Source organism: Pteronotus mesoamericanus, unplaced genomic scaffold, assembly GCF_021234165.1.
Source record: "Pteronotus mesoamericanus isolate MK-2021 breed Mesoamerican mustached bat unplaced genomic scaffold, CSHL_Meso_final scaffold_85, whole genome shotgun sequence".
NCBI lineage: Eukaryota > Metazoa > Chordata > Mammalia > Chiroptera > Mormoopidae > Pteronotus > Pteronotus mesoamericanus.
The window spans coordinates 31,537,943-31,555,529 of NW_026555329.1; the positions used below are offsets into that span (position 1 = coordinate 31,537,943).

A 17,587-nucleotide genomic window follows, 5' to 3' on the forward strand; every position below is an offset into this window, starting at 1 on the left:
CAAATGAGCTTCTTTTACATAAATTCTGGGTGCCTCTTGGTTGGCTACTTCTAAACTGGACTTTAGGTCAGGCGAGTCCTAGTGTGCAAGCCCTTTAAAAGCTGTTTCTTGGTGGGCTATAGCCTAGTAGGTCTTACAGGTGAGAGACCTACTGGCTTTTAAAGCTATATTTGTGGGAGTTCATCTCTCAGGTACAGGTCTTAAAAGTTGGAGTTCTGATGTAGGGTTCGAACCCTTCATCCCTCGGGGAGAAGCTCCAGATGTCCAGGCCCCTCTTGAATGTGTGTCACCGCGCCAGGGTGGGGTTTATGGCAAGTTGGGGTCTTAGCATCTCTTATCCTCTCCAAGGTGCTTTTTGTTTGTTCATTTGCCAATGTGTACAAGTTGGTGAGCTAGTTGGGTTTTTTTATTTATTTTTTGAGAGGAAACTGTTCCATGCGTAGCTATAGATCTGATATGTCTGGGGTAGAAGGTAAGGTTAGGGCGTCACCATCTTACACCCGAATGAGGGCTGCATATTCCTAAATGACAAAGCAAACATGATAATACAGTAAAAGACCACATTTCAGCAAGAAATTATTTGCAGGAGAAATTTTAGAATACAAGTGATCCCACAACTGTCCAATTTGTTGGTTGCTCCACTGTTTTTCTGCTTCTACTTGCGCTTCTACTACACATGCTCCGTCCTGCATGTTGGAGGCAGGGGTGGGGTGGGAAGGGGGTGTGAGTGGGGAAAGGGAACTTACTAAATTAGTATGCAATACAGATGCAATTTTCAAAAACTTATAGTAACCATTATTTTTTAAATTTTTATTTATTTATTTTTAGAAAGAGGGAAAGGGAGGGAGAAAGAGAGGGAGAGAAACATCGATCAGTTGCCTCTTTCACGTGCCCCATCTGGGGATTGAACCCACAATCCAGACATGTGCCCTGACCAAAATCGAAATGGTGACCCTTCGCTCTCCGCCCAACCAACTGAGCCACACCTGTCCCGGCAGGACCATTATTTTTAAATGATCAGTCGCAAATCACTTGGGGATTCTGTTACACTGCAAATTCTGAGTCAGTAGGTGTGACATTAGAACCTGAGAGTCTGCATTTTTAACAAGTCTGCAGAAGGTTCTGAGGCTGTTGGCTCAGGTTTAACACAAAGGAAGAATATTTTAAAACATTTGTGTTTGTCCTAGCTTTGTCACAGTTTCCCTTCGTAAGTGTGTACAGTGGAGCATTTCTGAAAAGTGTAGACATAAGCTTACTAGCATCTGAGAACAGTTGGCAAAAGAAAATATGAATAATATGTAAATAACCCATGAATAGACAGTAACAGCTACTATAAAATTATAGCAGCAATATTAAATAACATTGAAGTGAAATATATTTAAAAATTAAAAATGAAAAGCAAAGTTATTTTTCTAATTAGAAAAGTATTTACAGGTATGCCTTGGAGATACTGGGGGCTTAGTTCCAGAATACTGCTATAAAATGAATGTTAAAATAAAAGCGACTTGTAATCTTTTTGCTGGTGGGGAGGTCTTGCCTTCAATTTATTAAAAGTGCTACATCTGTGAAGCACAGCAAAAAGAGGTATGCTTGTAGTTTCACAAATACTTAAATATGCAGATACCTTTGAGCCACAAAAGAAAAAAGTGGAGTGTTCCTGTATGTATTGGATTCAAATATAAAACACTCATTTTTAGTTCATTAGCCTGGGCCACTTCAAATAACTCAGAAAAAACAATCATAGGTAATTCTGTTGGTCTATGCAGAAAAAAAAAAAGAACAGTAATTATTTAAGTAGAGTTCAAAATCTGTTTCGAATGGTAGATAAGCCAGAAGAGGGGGGCAAAGGGAGAGCAGCCACAGTGTTGCAAACATATTAAACTTCAACCAGAAGCACTGAATTATCAGTCAGAATATACCTAAGACAAACTCCAGCCAGAAAGAAATTGTGAGGTTCTGACGCTGCAAACATGTTAAGAGACTGACAGAATATATCACACATATAAATCTAAACACAATTATCCTGGATGTTCAGTGTGAATATTCTGGGAAAACTCTTTTTTCCCCTGAAATGATACTCATTTTACCTCTTTTTCCCCCCTAAAATCTGAAAGCTTTGTTCTCTTTCTTCATGTACTTATCAGTAACAATAAGTATAATCTATTTGCAGTGCTGTAGATTCTCTAATTTATGGTAAGCCCCTTGCACATGCTATATATATAGATTTTCAAACTTGTTATATGCAACAATTGCAGTTTTGTCGTGGTTAAACATAGCTTGAAATAAAAATATGCCTCTCTCCTAAATGGTGCAGTTTTTCTGTTGAATAAAGCATACAAACGCATCCATACAGAGTTATAAGTATTCAAACATTTACCTTCTCTGAACACCACCATACAATCTCTCTAGGGCACAATAACCGGCCACACAGTTATTACAGCCCCAGAAGTGTTCCACTTCTACCTCAGTACACTTGTGTGTCATTCTTTAAGGAACTGTTTTTACTGCTGGGTATATTTAATTTCACCCACTTACCTTATTGTATGGATTGTCATTCCTCATATTTTATACAATTTAGAGAAAAAAATACTGAGGCATGATATAGATTAGGATATATATTTAGTCAATAATTTTAAAGATACATAAGTCAATATCTTTACTATCATCCCGGAATAATGAGGTGCATTTCTGTATGAAGAATTTAAAGTTTGACTCATTAATTGGACATACTGACTTTACTTGAGGTTTATATGTATTTCTTCATCCAAGGAATTAGCACAGTTTCTACTTTACATAATTTTAGACCTTCTTAGTTCAAGAATTAAAGAAATTTCCTTTATATTTCTCTTAGACCAACATGTCCTCAAATACCCTAATGCAGAGAGAGTAAACTTTTCTTTTTAATTATTAGAAGAGGATTTCTACAATCTTATCTTAAACATCACTGTTTTATGGGGATACATTTTTTCCACTCCCAATTAAATGGAAAGATGTAAGTCCATGTGCTTTGAGTACCTTCAGGTTTTCAAAACATCCATCTGGATTGGAGGTGTCTTGGTTGGGGTTTTATTATTTACCATGTAAGCTAACATGAGGAGACCAAGTAATTCTTAATTTTAGTACCCAAACACACCAGTTTCTAGAAACCTCTGTGTGTAAAGCTCAAGACAGAATGTGGCCCATCTTTTCTTTCTATAAGGATCTTTTTAGGCAGACTGGTACTCTGCAATAAGTAAACTCCCACTAAAGAAAGCAGGATTACTTAACAATACGTCTGACAGAAAAGAAAAATTTTCACAGTCTAGAGCTAAAGTCATGCTGCTCTAAAGTATGAAACCAAGTGTCTTTTTTTGCTTTTCCTCCAATTGACTAAAAAAATTAGCCTAGGACAAAGTGTCAATATTGAATTAGAAACAGTATTTCAGAAGGAAGTATGGATTCATGAAGGAGTATGGATTCAGAGAAAATACTTCTGACAGAAAATCAGGGTAAGTGTTTTGGGACACAACAGAACTAGGCAGAGTGCAGAAGTTTAAGAATGTCTTTTAATGGTTGAAGTCAGTGTCTCTGAGGTGACTATGAAAGCAAAAAATATTACAACAAATAACTATTAATACATATTTTCCTTGTAGTCTTTCATGCAATAATTCCTTTATTCTCATTTACATCTTTTAATACCACACAGCAGCCTAAAGTTGTGAAGTATAAGTTATACGAAACTGAGTAGAAAGATCAAAGGCTACTCAGATTTCCAGAAGAGCTGCAGAATGTGGAAAATGACAAAGTCCTTAACATGGAGAGCCAAAATTGCTAAAAATGACTTCTATTTGCATAATCAGTGACAAAATAGACTCCCATGTTGTTACAAAGTAAGAACATAGTTATAATGCCTGCTGTTTGCTATACAAAGAATTCCATAGAGAAAGAAACTTAATGTATAATAAAGGACTCATAGGCTAATCATTTATTTTCCATTGTTAAATGTCTTTTGAAAATAATTGACGCTCATGAGATGCAATGGACTGATGGTCCTGAGGCCTGCTGCCACTGAACAGGGACATTGCCCAGTGACGGTGTTTTCCCTTGATGAAGAAGATGCGTTCAGGATCCAGATTTTGTTGAGAATGTTCACTCTTCTGCTGAATTTGTCACCAGGAAATCAATTAGTGAATCAGTACCAAATAAAAATAATTGGTTTTTGCTTAATCTTGGTCCGCAGAAACTGAAATCAATTAGACTGTGTGCATGAAATTTTAAAAGGTCCTGGTTTCTTGCTCAGATTACAGATTTTAATGACATTTTAGTAATCCTTTAGAAATGTATTGCTGCTTATTGAAGAAATGGTGGCCCTATTCATTTTTGCAACTATAAGATTAGGTATGTTTTGTAAAAATAAAGCATGTTAAATCTTCATTTTGTAGGTCAATGTTAAAAACGGTCCTGATGTTGCTGGTACGTAAATGCAAAGGCTCGTTTGCTGTCTAGAAAGTAGAAGAAATGTTACTGTTTATCAGAAAGCAGTGGGAAAATAAAACAGGTCTCAAATGATATACATTCAAGATATCACACTCTGTTATTAAGCCCAATTTGTCAAGCTGCAGAGAAAAGTTCTCTGGTAGACTTCGTAGATAAGACAACACATGTTCCCATTCAAGAAAGATGAGCATCTCAGCGCTCAAGAACTGCACATAACCAGAAAAGGAGTGCTATCTGATTCATCAGCTCTAGAAAAGCATTTCTATTCTTGGTTCTCCCTTAAGACCGCCTTCCCTTTAGAGGTGAATATACTACTATTTTTGAAACAACTATTTGCTTATTCTCTTTGTGATCGGTTGAATAAAACTACTCATTTGCTCCACCATCTGATATTTTATTTTATTTTGTACACTTATCTCCTGTTTTTCCAATTGTTTACAAGTCTTCCCAAAGGCAAAATTTTATAATATTCAAAACTGAGGCTTGTTTAAGAAAATACACATCTCCTGTGAGTCTTCTAAATGTAGTAAGTCAAGTAATTTTCAAAGAAAAAAATTTCACTCTACTTGTAAAAAAAAAAAAAAAAAAGGCATGTGGGAATCCAAGGAATCTGACATTCAGGGTTCATTAAGCAATGGTAAAATTTATCATGTAGTTTTACTAGAGAATACCTACTGAAAAAAATTTGTAACTACTATACTCTCTTTTGAAAACATGTTTTCCTACTAAAACATTTTTTTAATTGTTTAATTTTCAGTGGACTATTTTCTCTCTATTACATAAATGATTATATGAATACCTTTGTTTAATAATAACATTTATTACTGCACTAATGGTCTTAAAGGTGATGCAATACTTCCTTTATTTATTATAATATGAATATACTAGGTTAGCATTTTGAGTACATCCTGTATATGCATAATTGTTCAGTCTTCTTTTCAGTGAATAAATAGTGGCAGAAATGATCAGAACAAAAGATTTGGTTACCTTCCTAAACATAAGCACTCAATCTCACAAAAACAAAATAAAGAAATACTGGTCTAAAAATTCTACTTTACAAAAATCATCAATTTGACTGATACACAATTTGAAAATGGACAATTCTGCACTGTTAAAATTTACAGTTTTCTAGAGTGTCTGCTGAAGATAGAATGGATACTAATGAATCCCTGGCTATTGGAAACTCATGAAATTGTATTAGGGGCCAGATGTGATAGTATATGTAACATATTTGGCATAATCTTGGCACATAGTAAAAGCTCCATATTTATCAGTGGCAGCTCCAGAATCTCTATATAAGACAGTTTAGGAGCATCAATCGGATTGAAAGTATAGTAAGAAGACTTGTTTTGAGTTGTGATTTTTAAGCAAGTATATTGCTTCTATCTAATTTTTTTTTTATGCTCCTGGGAAGGGAAGGCTGATGAAAACTATGGCTGAAGTGAAACATTCTCCCCCACAGGCCACATTAATGGCACCTATAATTATTTTTTAAAAGGCTTCCACTTAGGAAAGATAAGATCAGACATTCATTCCTGTTTATGTACACGGTGACACAGACACTAATATCTAAAACACAGAGGCCTGAACCACCTGTACAGTTTTGCTAAAACTCAACTCAAACATTGTCCACATTTATATGACTTTTCCTCTACAATCTAATTTAGGTTTTACTATGTTGAAACTATTTTTTTCTATTCTCTTGTACTGTAATAATCAAATTTTAGCTCATGAATTTTAACTGTTCATCTGGCTTCCACATGAACACCTTGATTTTGGACAGTGCATGACCAGCATGTCTATGTGTAGCAATCCTGTATTTACTGTTATCTTCATTTTAAATTTCATTTTACTTCAGTGTTTACTTTCAATGGCATATTTTATCTCTATCATTTATTATTGAATTTTTAATTTCTTATTAATTTCTAGCTTTATTGTTTTTTATATTTCCCTTTAAAATTTAATCTCCCCAATATCTACTATTTCCAACTTTACAAAAGCTTTTCTAGGCAATATGTTATTTTTAATTTTTAAAATAATTAACTAGAAATTATCAATAAACAAAGCCAGTATTTTACACAAAACTATGTATGTAGTAACTTTTCAAAGGTGACAATTTTACCTTTTATCTCATTCCTCTCAGAAAAAAAATGTAATATAGTGATCTGTTTGGTATTCATAGGTATTATTTGCTCATTTAATCTTCATTTACAATAAGCATCTCAAAACTTCAAAGACATTTAAAAATGACAATTGGCTAGATATGTCCAGAAAGAGTTACAACCTACTTTATAACCCCTCTTTGATAGAATGAAAACAAGTAATACATAAAATAGTGTTACTGAAGCAATATATATATATATTTTAGTATATACTTACTTATTTTGTCCTCTTTGATCTGCATGCACAGTATGAAATCATGAAAGCAACAAACATCACCATACCAACACTGAGTAAGGCGATTTCTACCTTGCTAAGGAGTTTTATTTTTCCAGTTACTTTATCTCTGAACATTGCTGCCTTCTCATCACCAATGGTACCAGTCTGTAATCAAGTTAATAATTAGCATTATTTGCATAGATCAGTGGAGCAAAATACTTACAATCTTCTATTTATGTATCATTATTTTCTCTGAACACTTACATAGGTGTTAGTCAACTGTATCTATAAGACAAGACACTGAAATTCCCTTTGCTTGCAAAATAAGGCAATAAGTGCCAAGACAGAATACAGAGTGAAACATAACCCTCCTCTTTTTAGACGTGTTATCTGGCACTCTTCAATATACTAGGCTCCAGATCTTTACTGTCTTACTAAAATTTTTCACAATTTTCCAAAGGATGTTTCCTAGTGACAGAGGAAAATGGCAAGGGTCTACTATTTCATTCCCTCTAAAAACATTTTTGCAATCCATTTCCTAAATCTATGCCTAATCAATTTCATTGTTTACACTAAAAAGATCTTGTGAGACAACAGGAAAGAGGCCTAAACCTGCTGTAACCTGCCTTCCTTTAGCTTGGTTGGCTTTTATTAACTGTAATATTCAGTGAGTCTTGAATTATTTGGAGTTAGATGAATGAATTACTCTTCCTAATGCAAGTACCATGACAATAAAAAAATGTTTTTAGATGCATTTTGAAAATGATCTAAAGTGATAAAAAAGTGCTTTATCTTTCTAAAAGGAAAACACTGAAAACTAACACGAGTTTGGTACTTCTGTGTGATTTGGTTCTCTCAAATAGCTATAATTAATAATATATAAACTCATTTACATAGGCATTGAAAACACATACAAGTTGAAATACTATACATATACAGCATGGGGCAAAAGTAGCTTTACAGCTGTGTGTATGGAAAATAATACCATAATTAATACATAATAATACAAGAATAAACTATTTCATGTACTCACAACTGTATTTCATGTATATGGAAAATAATACCATAATTAATACATAATAATACAAGAATAAACTCTTTATTTCATGTACTCACAACTTTATTTTCCTTCACCTTGTATATTCAATTTTGAAAGGTCAAAAGCAGGTTTATATACAACAAGGTTTACTGCCCTTAATGACTCATAGATTAAAAATACTAACCTCATTAAGCCAAAGAATAGGCACTATATAGTTCCTAGTCAGACGCTTTAAAGGCCTGTAATATACATAAAAAAATTTAAAAATGTATTATTACACATATAAAATACATTTTAGTAATTACCAGTGTAAATATTCAGAAATTAGTTGTTCTTGCAACTTGATTAAATTCCTTGATTTTTGTTCCCTGTAATAAGTCATTTAAATTTTAATATGGTTGTTTCTCAGACACCCTTCTTTCTAAAAATCTTTATAGCACAGATTTTTTTCTAAGCACAGAAAAATGTACTCAAAATTTGTTTAAAGTGAAATATGTATTCTAGAAAATATTGTCATAGAAGTATTTGGAAAACTAGCTAAATGAGAGATACTACCCAATAGTTTAAAACATTCCAAAATATATGAAATAAATACCATTTCAGTGAATCCCATATATACTTCTAAATCACAAATGAAAGGTATAAGCATTTAATAATTATTATTTAATGACATTCAAGCCAAAGAGAAGTTGAAATTTTATATTATTTCCACTTACTTTCATAGATTAACTCATATTCTTATGAGAAAATAAAAATCATATACTGATAATCTTGGTGAAGAGACTTACTCAAGTTTTTTTGCTGGCTTGACTAATAAGTTGACCTGTAGCCGTTTTGCGAATTGCAAAGTAAATCCAGTTATCTGAAGAAAGAACAAACTACAATTACTATTAACTTAATTTTAAAACATTATTTTATAATATCCAAAATATATTTTTACTGCTACATAGCACTTAAGGTGAAACTGTTCTACATGAACTTGTAAAATTTATTAAATAATTAGTTGGGCATATTAAATATTTACTGTCTAACTATGCACAATACCAGGCACACATGCATACACATGCATGCATTTGTGCACATACATGCACACACACATATCATTTCTTGCCCAACCTAATTTCAAGGTTTTAGTTAGATTTGTGATATTTACCAGAAATGGCTTTGGGGAAATCAACAACAACAATACTGAAACTTAAGTACTTACTCAGTTTATTTAGTTCTTAAACTATGCATGGTCAAATATATATTCAGTTAGAATTCATGTATCATCAGATTGCTAATATTATCATTATTTAAAATAAAACATTACTACTAAAATTCTGCCTTTCATTTAATTTTTGAAAAGGAGAATACAAAAATAATTTAAAAATTAAAACTGCATACTTACAGGATTTTTAACTTGCCCTAAATTCACATATATACACATAAAATTTCCTTTGATCTCTCATTATATACAGTGTCTCTTCATATAAGCAATACCTGCAGTTAACTATAAAATAAGCATAAACTAATAATTTATATTAACCTGTTTTAAGCCAATTAGAATTATTCCCATAATGGGTAGTCCTGACCTATGAACCATTAAAAATGCTTAAAAATTTTCATATTCTTAAAAGCTAAATTTTTTTGTCATGTATAATGCCCACCCACATTTTAGTACTACCCATGTATAATGCATATCTTTATTTTTCCCTCAAAAATATGGGCAAAGAAGTGTGCATTATACATGGCAAAATATGGTAAATTAACTTGATATGTTATAAAGCAATAGAAAAAAATCAATGTAATTTTCACTGAAATAAAAGTAATTAATCAAGATTGTGATTCAATAAATGTGATCAATAAATGTGATTAAGAAAGAGAGAACTTATTTTTTCTTTTACTTTATTTAAAAAAACAATATTAAAAAAGTCAGATCAATGGTGTATTTGCTTACAGGTTCAACATCTAAGTATGTGCTGTGTTCTTCTTCATTTGGATGTAAGCCGACAACAGTTTCTAAAATTTCAGGACTTCCATGTAGGAAATGAGGAAGCGAAATGATCACGGGTTTTCCTGAAAACAAGTTTTAAAAATAATTACGGATAAATCATTTTTCTCATTTCATATACCACTCAGAAAAGTTTCCTTGAAAATAAAACTTTTTAAGTTAAAAAAATGCATAGTTGAACACAAATTTCGGGGGATAAGGGTGACGGAGAATTATAACATCTGATCACTATTGTACAAAAGTAAAATACAAAATTCTGCATCATAATATTAACCAGTCAGTTGATATCTGTTGTTTATTCCTTAAGTGTTAATTTTTAATGTGTAAGGTTTAGCTGCTGAACAGTTTGAACCACATACGTTCATGTTTTAGGCAGTAATATTTCTATGGATTGAGAATTAATTAATTTAAGAGATTTTTCTTTCTTTCCTTACACTTCTCCAGTCTTAAGAAGGTGAGTAAAACAAGAGAGATCCCAAATTATGTGTAAGTCAATTTTTGTTTTGGAGGCATACCAAAAGATATACTTATTTTTATGTACTATTTTTACGAAAAGAAAAATGGCAGATGAATAAACTGGGATGCCCAAAGGATTCTGGAATTATTTTTCTTTTACCAAGTCTAAAAAAAGCACAAGGATTCTACATAGCAAAGGAAACCATAAAAAAAAAAAAAATGGAAAGGAGAGAAATTGTTTGCAGACAAGATAACTAATAAGTAGTTAGAATCCAAAAATCCAAGATATACAAAGAACCCATACAACTCAAAAAGAAAAAGAATGAATGAATAAATAAATAAATAAATAACTTAATTAAAAATGGAAAAGAGCCTAAATAGACATTTCTAAAATAGCACAGGAAAATATTAATATGATATAATTAACTTTTGCAGTGCTGAAATGCAATTGGAACCTTGAACACAACACAAAATCAAAACAGAAATTGCCTACTATCGCCCTTACTTTCTGCCCTAATGAATTCTTGCTTTAAATTTTCGGTGGAAAGGGATCCTGGGTACAGGTAATATTTTAAAGAATACTGTAAATTATGTCACAAACTAGAATATTGAGAACATTTACTCACCTTGTTTGCATTTGCTAATGTCTAGCAAACCAGAGTATGTACAATTATTTGTGATCTCTGCGTTTAGGCAGAAACAATGGTTATCTGGATTTTGAACTGGAGATGCAAAGGCCTTGGGTGGAAGACCAAATCTGTACACAGAAATTCCTTTCAGATCATGTTCGGCTGTGAACACAGCATAGATGGACCTAAACACAGAGAAGAAAGAGCTTCACTCTAGGAAACTGAAGTACATTCTAGAGATTCACTTTTTCTTATTTTTAGATTTATATTCTTGCTTTACCCTAGAAAAATCCAATATACTCATTATACTCTTTTTTAATTTTTTAAAAAAGTTCTTGTGAAATTTTAAGGCATACCAGAACCCAATACCTTATTAATAGCTATTTTTACCTTTATTTTCAAAGGCTTCTAAGAATAATTTTTGCTTGTGAAGTCCCATGGTATATTGATACTACAGACATTTCTCATAACTTATTTTCTTTATAGGTTAAATACTTATATAACTGCTTCAAATCCTTTTTTGTGTGTGTAATGAAATAAAAATAAAATGTCTGTCTTTCAAAACAGCCATGGAGAGAAAGACCTCTTGCTTGCAGTGGGTGTGCATGTCTGTGCTTGATATAATGTGTCCTATACTCTGTCACTCGCCAGGTGTCCACAATAACCCAGATAATGTGCTGGGGCTCAATAAATATTTCTTCCAATCTCCATATAACTTTATGTAAAGAAACACTGCTTTCTTCAATCTTACAGATAAGGAAAATATTCAGAGGTAGTAAGTACTTGCTCACAACCACATAGCCTTTGGGAACAGGGCTAGGATTCAAGCATATTGCTTTGGGCTCTAGTGCTGTTTGGTATCTACTAGGCCCCATCAATTTGAAAAGATGCTGTAGTAGAGGTAGAGCACATTAATTAACATAGTTTTGTGAGTGACATCATCTTCTTTGGACATCTTTAAAAAAATTGGGCATGGAATGCTAGAATTGACTGTTATACTAGCCAAGTATAAACTAGTATAAACATAATCCTAGTTTAGTAAAAGAAAGAGTTCTGGTTAGAAATTATTTATATTATGCATAATATCCTTCCATATCTTAATTTTTTATTGTACTTTATTGTTTATGCTATTAATAAACACATTATGACTTCCATATTATACTTATTTTCAATGAATCAAGAAAAGTTTCATTAAGTGTATTTCATTTTTCTCAAATAATATTACTAAGTATGAGCTTCTTGGTCTGTATTTTATTACTTGGGATAAACAGTTCCAACTCAGAAATATACCAGTGTTTTTGTCTTACCTGCAAATGTCGGAGGAAAAGAATTGCAGTACCCGTGTCTTCTCAACAAAAGGAGGAAATGAAGCTGCATCTATTTAAGAATTAACCCAGTGACAAGGGATTAGATGTAATCTGTGTCCTAGAAAAATCTAGAAATCTCTATCTCAGCTTGGTCAACTAAATAATGCAAATTTTATTTGTAACTTTAAAACTCTCTAGTAGCCACATTTTTAAAAAAATAGAAAGAAAAAAGTATGTTTTAATTAACCCAATATATCCAAATATTGTCATTTGAACATGTAGTAGAGTGGCACCATTCTTACCATGAAATTGATTTGGAACTCCTTTTTGGTTTGCATTATACTTGTTATAGTAATTAATTCACCTGCTCTAATGGCTAATATTTTTTAAAATCATCTTTTAAAGTTTGCTCATTATGCAGAATTTTTTGCAAATGGTTTGAGAATATATCCACCAAACTAGAAAGGGCATTTTTTGAGTTTATTGAATTTCTGCTATGGTTGTGATCTATGGCACACACTGGATATATGAAGAAATAGCAACATAATTCCTCAATTTCCTCTGTAGGTACATATCACCAAATGGGCCACCCCTGAATGTTCTTACTCAAAATGGTAAGTTCTGTCCTTAACTTATGATTTTCAGTTTCTTTTTCTGCTAAGTCCCCAACTTGTAATCTCATTACCTTTCATTTATACTCTTGTGATAAGTAAAATATAATAAGATCACAGTGAACTTGATCCTGGCATTAAGAAAATTGAATATTAAAGATTACCTTAAACTCTCCAGATAGGACCCTGAATGAGTATTGCCTATAACTGTGTTCCCAATACCTTAACCACTAAAGAAAAATAATACATTGAAAAGCTTTAAAAATCTATCTGGAATATCACTGAATATTAATTACATCATAATAGTACTAGCAATTACCATGGGCTATGACCACTAAAAATAGCTGATATTAACAGGGTATCAAAAAAAAATTCAGCCCTGGCTGGTGTGGTTCAGTAGATTGAGCTCTGGCCTGTGAACCAAAGGGTCGCCGGTTCGATTCAGGACATAAGCCTGGGTTGCAGGCCAAGTCCCCAGCAGTGGGGCATGTGGGAGGCAACCACACATTGATGTTTCTGTCCCTCTCTTTCTCCTTCCTTTTCCTTCTGTCTAAAAATAAATAAAATCTTAAAAAAAACCACATTCAAGTGTCTATCAAAATTTTTATTTTATGTCTCTTCAAACTTACTGATGAAGGTAGAGGAAGCATTTGTAAATTGTGATGAAAACACATTGGGACTTCTGTTTCATTTGTCTCTTTTCCCTAGTGCCATTACCAAGAATCTACCTCACAGGTGTCACAATCAGAGTACCCTGCATTGTCCAATCTACCTTCACTCCTGGTTTGTTTAACTTCTGTTTCCTTCTTAGACACTTGAACTTCATGCCTGTTGCGCATTTATTTATACTAGTGACATTAATGATTTCTCTAGCTTCTCTTTTAAAACTTCTCTACTTCTTAGCTTTGGAAAGAAATGTTTAATGATTTTTGTTTTTCTTAAAGCCTAAAAGGACCCTTTAGTGTTTAGGGACAGCACAGTGTATTTCACTCTGCAGTTAAAGATCGAAGTGTCTTACTTATGCAATTACAAGAGCTAGTAGTATTGGAACACTTTACAATTTATTTGCAGAAATGTTTTATTTAGAAATTTCTTCCTTTTTTTTCTTTCATTCATCCCCATGGCTCAAAGCTTTACAAAGCAAACTCAAGTGTTTGTTTGTTTTTTTCTGTTTTTCCATAAGGGAATGATAACAAAATTAAGTAAAACTGCCAAAGTCAGTAATACTTTGGTATTCTTTGTGTTTACTTTTCAGTCCCTACTTTTTCCATAACTTTGTATTTGATGTCTTCATCTTTATTATATTGTTTTCCTACATGGTATTGCCTCACCAGCTTTATAAATATAATTCTTCTGCCTCTACTTCTTAGTTTTTAAAAGCTTACCTATGATTTTAGTTACTCATGGTATTTGATTCCCATTCCTCTTTAAAATCTTAATTCTTATATTGACAGGCATATGTATACTTTGCTTTTCTTCAAGGAGTAAATCAGCTAGGTCTAACCACACTCTGAGTTCATGGTGCTGTCTTTTTCCCAATTCTAATTCAGAATGTCCATTTTTTCATATGTTTTTCATGACCAAGAGACATCTAACCTTGTTTTTTGTTGTTCTTTTCTCTCATTCTGTCCACCTTATTAAAAATGGATGGCCCTGTCTTGCAAATTCATTGATTCTACCTCAGCTTGAGACCTCACGTGGAAGTATGATTTACCTTTTGTAATTACTCTGATATTTTTATTTTTTCAATTTTAAATTATTACCTATACAGTATTTACAAAAGATGTGAATAGTAACCAGTTGCCTAAGTTTTTTTTTTTAAACCTCTTACTTCCATTACCAGAAAAAAGCTCATTATGTAAAGTTTTTACAAATCAAATATTTCCCTAGTAATTCAATAAAGGCTAATCCTTGATGGTTAATCTTTAGACATTTTATCACATTAAACAGATATTTACTAAACAGATATAAGAATAGAGAGTCTGAATTATGTTCTGGGGGTATAAAGACAGGTAAACACATACTCTAATCTTCAGAAGCCTGTAGGTATTGATAGTGAATTTGTGGGTGAGAGGGAGGTAGGTTCATTATGATTATTACAAAGAAAAATGCTCTTACCTGTACCATTAACCATGTCACAATAATCTGTCCAATAATCGAGAGTCCTTATGAATAAGAAGAAAATAAACAAAAACATTCTCATTTCAAGAGCACTTTTCTCATGGTACTCCATTTACTATGATGCAATACTTCTGCTAAAATAAATTTTAGTCATGATAAATGCTAAGTTTAAGAAATGTTCTATATCCTTCCTTCCATATTTTCTTTGAAGATTTATCTTGTTGAAATAAATTAAATGCCTGGTACCATTAAGTAGCCAGATTATAAAATAGAAAAACTGCTTAAATAGAAACAATTTGGAATAGACACAGTTCTGAAAAAAAGAAAATTGAGAAATATTGACCAGAAATTCAGATCTCTACTTAAGGGATTTTTTCCCCAATGGTAGGAATAAATTATTTGACAGTACATTGAGAGGTCAAACTGAGTAGAAGAAAAATATTCAGTGGGTAACGATGTAAGCTCTGTATGAGGGAGAAGAGGAGAGTGGGGAAGAGGAAAGAAAAACAGATGGTTGATCAATGAGACTGGAAACATGTAGATAGTCAATTTATACCTTCCCTTCCTTTTAACTCTGGCATGAGCTGGCATTAAAGGAGGACAGAGTTTATTCATGTACACCGAGCTGTCTAGATAAGATTAAAAGCAATATATGTATTTTGCTCTTTAAAATCTTAATTCTTAAATTAATAGGCATATGTATACTTTGCTTTTCTTCAAGGACTACAGTCAGCTAGATCTAACCACACTCTAAGTTCATGGTGCTGCCTTTTCTCAATTCTAATTCAGAATGTCCATCTTTTCATACATTTTTCACGACCAAGAGACATCTAACCTTGTTTTTTGTTGTTCTTTTCTCTCTCATTCTGTCCACCTTATTCAAAATGGATGGCCCTGTCTTGCAACTTCATTGATTCTACCTCAACTTGAGACCTCACGTGGAAGTATGATTTACCTTTTGTAATTACTTTGATATTTTTATTTTTTCAATTTTAAATTATTTCCTATACAGTATTTACAAAAGATGTGAATAGTAATCAGTTGCTTTCATATACATATGAAAGCAATAACAAACATAGTATTAATAGTTTCTCTGTATTTTCAGCCACTTTTGGTGATGGAAAAATGTTTTTTTTTCCTTATTCCTAACATATCATCCAGTGAGATGTCAGTGCAAGTTGATGGTTCTTTTTAAAAATAGAATAAGCTGTTAATCATGCTCAGTGTTGCCACACTCAGTTAAACTAACTTTATTATAATCTTTAACTGATGGGAAATTCTTACTGCAGTTAGGAGCACTTAGCAACTCTCCTCAAAATCTTGCGGTAATATTGAAATGGAGGAAATGTTCACTTTCCTCAATATATAAACAGTACTGTGGTTTTCCCTGAAATGAACATGTAGAAGTATTTGTTTTCCTCCACTAGACTTTTCTATAAAAGTATGTGACTATGGACTCTGTATAAGAAAAAGAACTACACTAGTGAGTACGTAACTGTTGGAGTCAATTTTCATTTATTATAGTCAGATGTAAAGAAGTGGTTACTTAAGCTCTTTATTTTCAAGTTTAATATGTAAATTTTAAAACTACTTGAAACACTAATTTTATATTTGAATGGATAAGAATTTTAAAAAGCTGAGTTATCAAACAAGAAATAATTTTGAGAAATTCTTGAAGGGAAAAGTTTGCATGGATTCATTAAGCTTTTATCTTTATAGACACATTAGGGCATGCCAATGTAATGAACAATTTTTACTTGATATGCTGAATAAAAAAAGTTAAAAAACCCAGTAAAAATATTTTTATACCTACTAGATGGTCAGTTGATACACTGATTTTCTCCCATTTCATTTTGTGGTTATCTAATTGGTTGGGTGCTCCATTAGGCTGGTTATGCAGCAGAAATGGAAACAGTCCCTTTGGATTTCTTAATGTAAGGGAATCTGTACATACAGGTAAACCAAACCCTAAAATCGGGCTGACTTTTAGCAGCTAGGCACTAGTGTGTGACTAGCTGTCATAACTAAAGCGTTAATGCCCGGTAGAAGAGGAGTTTTCAGGGCTGAGATACAGACAGATCTGTTTCATAGGTGGGTGTCTATGCTGTGCTTTCCCAGTTAAATGAACACCACTCCTGCTTTAAAGTACCCTCGTAATGCAGGCACACACACTTTACCTGGATACTTACTTTTTACCTTTGTAAGTGTCAATTACAGCAACTTTGTTTACGTTATCTTTTCCATTGAAAACAGTATAAACTCCATCTACAGTGTTGTTGTACTAAAAAGACATGTACAAGAAAAAAATACCTTTAAAACAACCCATACTCTCCAAGTTATAAAATATGTAATTAACTCACTTTCGCATTTCTCAAAGACTGGTTATTCATAATTATTTTATATGTTTTAAAACATATACGCAATGAAATTTTAAAATTATTGGTCTTTAACATGTTAAAAAGATAGAATATAAAAGATGCCTAGAAATAAGTGCTAGATGCTGAGATAAAGAAAGAAAACACATCAGAAGTGTATATAATTCAGACTCTAGTACTCTTTGTCATAATTAAGCCAGT

The 17,587-nt window shown here is 32.5% G+C and overlaps 1 protein-coding gene across 11 annotated transcripts in view; it reads right to left on the reverse strand.

Annotated features, from left to right (window-relative positions):
• Window positions 1–3,620: 3,620 nt before the first annotated feature.
• CD36 (CD36 molecule (CD36 blood group)) overlaps window positions 3,621–17,587 on the reverse strand; it is a 76,745-nt gene continuing 62,778 nt past the window's right edge. For all 11 annotated transcript variants that reach the window (XM_054564385.1, XM_054564380.1, XM_054564379.1 and 8 more), the window contains 9 exons: window positions 17,201–17,292; window positions 15,009–15,055; window positions 12,280–12,349; window positions 10,970–11,157; window positions 9,834–9,952; window positions 8,683–8,756; window positions 8,079–8,133; window positions 6,856–7,020; window positions 3,621–4,481 (listed from right to left, as the gene is read on the reverse strand). In XM_054564385.1, the coding sequence (XP_054420360.1) occupies window positions 6,856–7,020; window positions 8,079–8,133; window positions 8,683–8,756; window positions 9,834–9,952; window positions 10,970–11,157; window positions 12,280–12,349; window positions 15,009–15,055; window positions 17,201–17,292 (810 nt within the window). In that variant the 3' untranslated portion in view covers window positions 3,621–4,481. The remainder of the gene's footprint in view (window positions 4,482–6,855; window positions 7,021–8,078; window positions 8,134–8,682; window positions 8,757–9,833; window positions 9,953–10,969; window positions 11,158–12,279; window positions 12,350–15,008; window positions 15,056–17,200; window positions 17,293–17,587) is intronic.